This window comes from Penaeus vannamei, chromosome 2 (assembly GCF_042767895.1).
Source record: "Penaeus vannamei isolate JL-2024 chromosome 2, ASM4276789v1, whole genome shotgun sequence".
NCBI lineage: Eukaryota > Metazoa > Arthropoda > Malacostraca > Decapoda > Penaeidae > Penaeus > Penaeus vannamei.
Window position 1 is genome coordinate 2,897,802 of NC_091550.1, and position 7,500 is coordinate 2,905,301.

The 7,500-nt window shown below is 49.6% G+C and overlaps 1 protein-coding gene across 4 annotated transcripts in view; it reads right to left on the reverse strand.

Moving 5' to 3' along the window:
• Window positions 1–7,500, reverse strand: part of LOC113825074 (uncharacterized) — a 100,500-nt gene that overhangs the window by 59,348 nt on the left and 33,652 nt on the right. For all 4 annotated transcript variants that reach the window (XM_070128491.1, XM_070128489.1, XM_070128490.1 and 1 more), the window contains 4 exons: window positions 6,293–6,421; window positions 4,465–4,709; window positions 3,015–3,243; window positions 499–670 (listed from right to left, as the gene is read on the reverse strand). In XM_070128491.1, coding sequence (XP_069984592.1) covers window positions 499–670; window positions 3,015–3,243; window positions 4,465–4,709; window positions 6,293–6,421 — 775 coding nt within the window. The remainder of the gene's footprint in view (window positions 1–498; window positions 671–3,014; window positions 3,244–4,464; window positions 4,710–6,292; window positions 6,422–7,500) is intronic.

A 7,500-nucleotide genomic window follows, 5' to 3' on the forward strand; every position in this document is an offset into this window, starting at 1 on the left:
GTCTTCCTCATTCTCCCCCTCCCCCCCTCCTCATTCTCCCCTCACCGTCTCCCTCATTCTCCCCCTCACCGTCTCCCTCCCTCATTCTCCCCCTCACCGTCTCCCTCATTCTCCCCCTCACCGTCTTCCTCATTCTCCCCCTCTCACCGTCTTCCTCATTCTCCCCCCTCACCGTCTCCCTCATTCTCTCCCTCTCACCATCTTCCTCATTCTCCCCTCACCGTCTCCTCATTCAGCCCCCTCACCGTCTTCCTCATTCTCCCCCTCACCGTCTTCCTCATTCTCCCCATCACCGTCTTCCTCATTCTCCCCCTCACCTTCTTTCCTCATTCTCCCCCTCACCGTCTCCCTCATTCTCCCTCCCTCCCTCCCTCATTCTCCCCCTCACCGTCTTCCTCATCTTCCTCATTCTCCCCCTCACCGTCTTCCTCATTCTCCCCCTCTCACCGTCTTCCTCATTCTCCCCCCTCACCGTCTCCCTCATTCTCTCCCTCTCACCATCTTCCTCATTCTCCTCCGTGTTCAGCAGCAACTGCAGCGGGATGAGCCAGTAGATCTGAGCCACGGAAAACTGCTTCGAGTGGACGTCCAGGATATTGAGCGTCCGCGTCGTCTGGATCATGTGCTCGTCCGTGTCCAAGGTCGCGAGGCAGGCCGTGTTGTCGTAGTTCTGAGAGGAGGGAGAGAAAGAGGTGGGGGGGTGGGGTTATTCGTGGTTCATGGGTTGTGATGTAGATATGTCGTAATTCTGAGAGGAGAGAGAAAAAGAGGGGGGGGGTGATTCGTGGTTCATGGGCTGTGTTGTCTTAGTTCTAAGAGGAGAGAGAAAAAAGGTGGGGGTGATTCGTGGTTCATGGGCTGTGAGAGGGAAAGAGGGGGTGGTGTGGTTCGTGGGATATGTTGTCGTACTTCAAAGAGAGAGAGAGAAGAGGGGAGGGGCTCGTGGTTCATGGACTGTGTTGTCGTAGTTCTGAGAGGAGGGAGAGAAAGAGGTTGGGGGGGAAGGGAGGTTATTCTGTGGTTCATGGGCTGTGAAAGGGAAAGAGGGGGTGGTGTGGTTCATGGGATATGTTGTCGTAATTCTGAGAGGAGAGAGAAAAAGAGGGGGGGGGTGATTCGTGGTTCATGGGCTGTGAGAGGGAAAGAGGGGGTGGTGTGGTTCATGGGCTATGTTGTCGTAGTTCTAAGGGGAGAGAGAAAAGAGGTGGGGAGGGGGTGAAGGGGGTTATTCGTGGTTCATGGGTTGTGAGAGGGAGAGATGGGGCTGCGTGGTTCATGGCCTGTGTTATAGTTCTAAGAGGTGAGAGAAAGAGGGGGGAGGGGCTCGTGGTTCATGGACTGTGTTGTCGTAGTTCTGAGAGGAGGGAAAAGAGGGTTTGGGGGGGGGTTATTCGTGGCCCATGGGCTGTGAGAGGGAAAGAGGGGGTAGTGTGGTTCGTGGGCTGTGTTGTCGTAGTTCTGAGAGGAGGGAGAGAAAGAGGTGGGGGGGGAGGGAGTTATTCGTGGTTCATGGGTTGTGAGAGGGAGAGATGGGGCTGCGTGGTTCATGGCCTGTGTTATAGTTCTAAGAGGTGAGAGAAAGAGGGGGGAGGGGTTCGTGGTTCATGGGCTGTGAGAGGGAGAGAGGGGGTGGTGTGGTTCGTGGAATACGTTGTCGTAGTTCTGAGAGGAGAGAGAAAAAGAAGGGGGGTGATTGGTGGTTCATGGGCTAAGTGGACGTAATTCTAAGAGAGAGTAAAAGGGAGGGGATGACGCGTGTTTCATGGGCTGTGATGTAGATATGTTGTCGTAGTTCTGAGAGGAGAGAGAAAAGAGGTGGGGGGGGGTTATCGTGGTTCATGGGCAGTAAGAGGGAAAGAGGGGGTGTCGTGGTTCATGGGCTAAGTGGACGTACTTCTAAGAGGAGTTAGAAAGAGGGGGAGGCTAGTGGTTCATGGGCTGTGAGGGAGAAAGAGGGAGCGGCATGCTTCATGGGCTGTGTTGTCATAGTTCTAAGAAGATAAAAGAAGGACTGGCTTTTGGCTTGAGTGGTTTCATTAGACTAAGATATAATTATCATTAATCATTATTACCGCATCTTTATTAATAGTAAGGTAATATTAGGTATAACAGCTTATTAACGTTGATGATGATGAGAGAGGGGGTGGCTTGTGACTTGTGTCATGTCGCCAGTGGATTGTGACTTATGTGTTCTTACTGCATCTTCAATAATGAGGTAATTTATGTATTCACAAGGCTGTTAATGATGGTGGTATTAGCTATGGTTGGGTTTATAATCGTGACAATAATTCTAAAACGATTGGTTATGTTGATGATGATAGTAGAAGCAGTTAGGTTTGTATTCGTAACAATCAATTTGGTAATTGGAAAAAATAGATGAATTCAGTGAAAAGAGTCCTGTGTATTCAGAAATGCAAACAGTGTTAAGAATCAGACAAAAAAAGCAGAAAAAAAATCAAATAGATCATCAGAATATATATTCCTCACTCTATTGAAAAAAAACAACTAAATATAGAGCTAGAGATCTTACAAAACAACAAAATATAACCACAATATAACCTCGATGATGGGGCGATCGATCACATACAACAAAACAAAAAGGAATGATGAAAAAGTAAAGAAAAGACAGGACACAAAAAATTAACCACACAAACGAAGATCAAGACCCCCCCCACACACCTAAAAGAAAAAAAATGCTTTTCACCTCAATAACAGCGTGATTGGCAAACCTAGAGATCAAAATAATAATCACAAATCAACAAAAGAAACAACCAGAAAGAAAACAACAACAGAATACCAAGACCCCCCCCCAAAAAAAAAAAAAAAAAAAAAACAAAAAAAAAAAGAAAAAAAAAAATATATATATATATATATATATATATATATATATATATATATATAATACAAAAAAACATAAAAAAAAGTTCCTCACCTCATACCAAGACCCTCCCCCACAATATATATATATATATATATATATATAATAATAATAGAAATAATAAAATTCTCCTCACCTCAATAACAGCGTGATCAATAACCTTCCAGTTATTACTCCTTATGGCCCTGTCGACACCCTGCGCCTTCATCTCCTTGGCGAGCGTCTTGTCGAAGTTCCTCTTGACCAGCTCCTTCAAGTCGTCCTCCGGCTTGGGCTTCAGCTTGACGGCTTCCTTCTCCTTCAGGAACTCCCACCAGAAGAACCGGCGGAGTACGGGGGGCAGGCCGAGGTGGCGCTCGCGGATCCTGAGGGTGGGGAAGAAGGTGGATTGTGGGTGGGGGAATAGGTGGATTGTGGGCGGGAAAAGGGTGGATTGTGGGTGGGGAAGAAGGTGGATTGTGGGCGGGATAAAAGGTGGATTGTGGGCGGGAAAAGGGTGGATTGTGGGTGGGAAGAAGGTGGATTGTGGGTGGGGGAAGAAGGTGGATTGTGGGTGGGGGAATAGGTGGATTGTGGGTGGGAAGAAGGTGGATTGTGTGGATTGTGGGTGGGGGAATAGGTGGATTGTGGGCGGGATAAAAGGTGGATTGTGGGTGGGGGAAAGGGGTGGATTGTGGGTGGGGGAATAGGTGGATTGTGGGCGGGATAAAAGGTGGATTGTGGGTAGGGGAAAGGGGTGGATCCTGAGGGTGGGGAAGAAAGTGGATTGTGTTTAGCTTTTTAAGTATATGGGGAAATATAAACATTTGCATTCTTATATATGCGTGTATGTGTGTGTGTATCTCTTTCTCTCTCCTCTCTCTCTCTCTCTCTCTGTCTCATTCTCTCCCTATCTCTCTCTCTCTTTCTCTCTCCCGCCATATCCTTCTCTCTCTCTCTCCGTCTCTTTCTCTCTCTCTCTCTCTCTCTCCTTTTTCTCTCCCTCTCTCTTTCTCTCCTTCTTCTCTCCCTTTCTCTTTCTCTCTCTCCTTCTCTTCCTCTCTCTCTCTCTCTTTCTCTCTCACTGTCTCCTTCTCCCTCTTTCTCTCTCACTGTCTCCTTCTCTCTCACTCTCTCTCTTTCTTCTGTTTTTCTCTCTTTCTCTTTTTCTCTCTCTCTCTCTCTCTCTCTCTCTCTCTCTCTCTCTCTCTCTCTCTCCCTCCCTCTCTCTCCCTCCTCTCTCTCCCTCTCTCTCTCCTCTCCTCTCCCTCTCCCTCTCCCTCTCCCTCTCCCTCTCCCTCTCCCTCTCCCTCTCCCTCTCCCTCTCCCTCTCCCTCTTCCCCTCTCCCTTCCCCCTCCTCCTCTTCCCCTCCCTCTTCCCCTCCCTCTTCCCTCCCTCTTCCCCTCCCTCTTCCCTCCTCTTCCCCTCCCTCTTCCCTCCCTCTTCCCCTCCCTCTTCCCCTCCTCCTCCTCCTCCCTCTCCCTCTCCCTCCTCCCTCTCCCTCTCCTCCTCCCTCTCCCTCTCCCTCTCCCTCTCCCTCTCCCTCTCCCTCTCCCTCTCCCTCTCCCTCTCCCTCTCCCTCTCCCTCTCCCTCTCCCTCCCTGACCTCTCCATGTACTTCCACTTGAGCGCCTCGTCGTGGGCGATGAAAGCGACGAGGGCGCGGCCGGCGATGTCCGAAGGCTTGGTCCCCGCGTTCATCTTCTGCGCCCTCCGCCTCGCCAGCTCCAGCTCGTCGTCCGTATCGTTGCCCTCGTCGGTGTCGAAGCCGTAGCCGAAGTCGCCGCCGCCGCCGTCGTTTCCCGCGTTCCGTTTACGTTTCTCTTCCTTCTGGCGCTGTTTCTCGGCTTCCTGGAGGAGGGAGGAGGAGGAGGAGGAGGAGGAGGGAGGAGGGAGGAGGGAGGAGGGAGGAGGGAGGAGGAGGGGGAGGAGTGAGGAAAGGGGAGGAGGCGAGGAGGAAGGAGGAGGGGAGAGGGGGGGGAGGAGGAGTGAGGAGAGAGAGGGGGGAGGAGGAGGAGAAAGAGGAAGAGGGGGAGGAGGAAAAAAGAAGAAAAGAAAAGATATAATGTAAACGGGAATGCAACCTTTCTTTACAACACTTTATTCAAACCTATGTCCATATAATATAATTTTCTACTACTTATGCTATCTCATCCCCATCACACTGCATCTAAATCCTTTTCAGACAGAAAAAAAAATATCGTTTTTTCACCACTTCCTCGTATTCTAATCTCCACAGTCTCACCAACGAATCCTACTAACCAATCAACTAACCAATCGTGACCTATCCTCGCCAACTTCCTCAATTCCTAATCCTCGACCAGTCATCCTTACTCAATCCTTACTCAACTAATCTCAACCCAACTAATCCCTTTCTGTTATCCTACCAATCTCCCAATCAACGAATCCTGAATCCAAGCAGTTCCCACTAACATATAATCAAAGCTATTTCAATCTTAAACAACTAATCCTCGCCAACCAATATTCGTCAAGCTATTCCAACCCACCCAATCTTTGCCTTTTTATAAATCCAATCAGCACCAAACCAGTCCTTATCCAATCATTTCTTGCCAGTCCCCCAAACAGTCCTTATCCAATCAGTTCTTAAGAATCCCCAAAACAGTCCTTATCCAATCAACTTCCACCAATCCACCAACCAACTCTTACCCAACCAATCAGAATCATGCTATCCTAACCGAACCAATCCTACCTCCTGGAACATAATATTTCCTGCCAACCAATCCAATTCCAATCCAAACACCCCTTCACCTCTTACCCAGCCAGTCTCCACCAACCAATCATAACCATCCCCACTAACCAGTCCTTAATCCAACTAATCCCCACCGTCCAATCCACGTCCAGTTATCCAAACCCAGCCAATCCTTACCTCTTGCCCAACCAAACCCCACCAATCAATCCTTACCCAAAACCTCCAACCAACCAATCCTTCTACCAACCAACCCCACTAACCAATCCTTATTCCAAGCAATCCTTAACCCCAACCAACCCCACCACCCAATCCTTAACCCCAACCAACCCCACCACCCAATCCTTAACCCCAACCAACCCCACCACACAATCCTTAACCCCAACCAACCCCACCACACAATCCTTAACCCCAACCAACCCCACCACACAATCCTTATTCCACCCAATCCTTCACCCCAACCAACCCAACCACCCAATCCTTCACCCCAACTAACCCTACCAGCCAATCCTTAACCCCAACCAACCCCACCACCCAATCCTTCACCCAACAAACCAATCTTTATTCCAACTAATCCTTACCAGCCAATCCTTAACCCCAACCAACCCCACCACCCAATCCTTCACCCAACAAACCAATCTTTATTCCAACTAATCCTAAACCCCACTACCCAATCTATAACCCCAACTAACCCCACCACCCAACCCTTCACCCCAACCAACCCCACCTCCTCGAACATGACGATGGCCGTGTGCTTCCTCAGCCCCTCCCTGAAGCTCGTCCGGACCTCGTGGAGGAAGTGGCCCAGCTCGTCGTCCTCCTGGTAGGATGACACGTCGTCGGGGTAGTCGCAGTCCTGGGGGGGGGAGGAAAAAGGGGTTTTAGGAAGACGGGTAGGATGGGGGAGAAGGGGGTTTTTGGAGGACGGGTAGAATGGGGGAGAAGGGGGTTTTAAGAGGACGGGTAGGATGGGGGGTGCGTGGTTGTGTGTGTGGGGGGGGGGAGTGTTGGGGTGGGTTTGGGAGTGTGTTGTTGGGCGGGGAATGTGGGTGTGGGGTTTGGCTGGGTTTGGGAGTGTGTTGTGGGGTGTGTGGGGGGTTGGAGTTGGGGAGGGGGTGCGTGTGTATTGGGTTTATTGTTGTTTTGGGAGCCTAATGTACTTGCGCTGGGTCTGTCTGTGTTGTGTCTGTGCGTGTGTTTGACTGATATGGGTCGTATGTCAACGCTATCTGTGTAAACATATAAATATTTGTCTCCTGCTAGACTCGGAAGTAATCTAGAATACTGAATACGAGATGTTCTATAAAACCAGACAAAACCGAACAACAGGAACAAAAACTGACAAAGAAAAATGAATAAAGAGAAAGCATCCTTACAGAAGGCACGGCTCCCTCGCGTTCTACCAAGCGCATTCAATCTCCATGACCTTTCCGGCGCTGGCCCAAGGTCTGAAGACACTCTCCGAGGAGGTCATTGCCGCTGCCTCGCCCCGCTCGCATCCTTGTCCCTCCCCCCCCAGCCCCTCTCCCCACCAGGCCCTCCTTCGTCAAGTTACAAAGTGATCGATTATCGACCGCGGCGGGAATCCGAGCAAAATGTCAGGCTCCGAAACGCACGAAGGACGAAACGGCGCCATGAATGAAATTGTTACATTATCATCATCATCATCATCATTACCCGGACTTCCTTCATCGTAGCTGGAGTCTTGCCGGCTTGTGATTTATATGCATTTGATTCAGTTTACGCAAGTTGTGCATGGATGAATAGGAGAGGCACAGCACGCTTATTGACGTTCCTGGCTGACAGGATGGCAGGCAGGAACACTTGACTGGACAATACTATCAAACTTTGTAAAAAAAAGTCTTACAACATACTTTACCTACTCATTTATTTATTGATTTATCTATTTATCTATTTGTCTAATTGCTGTTTTTA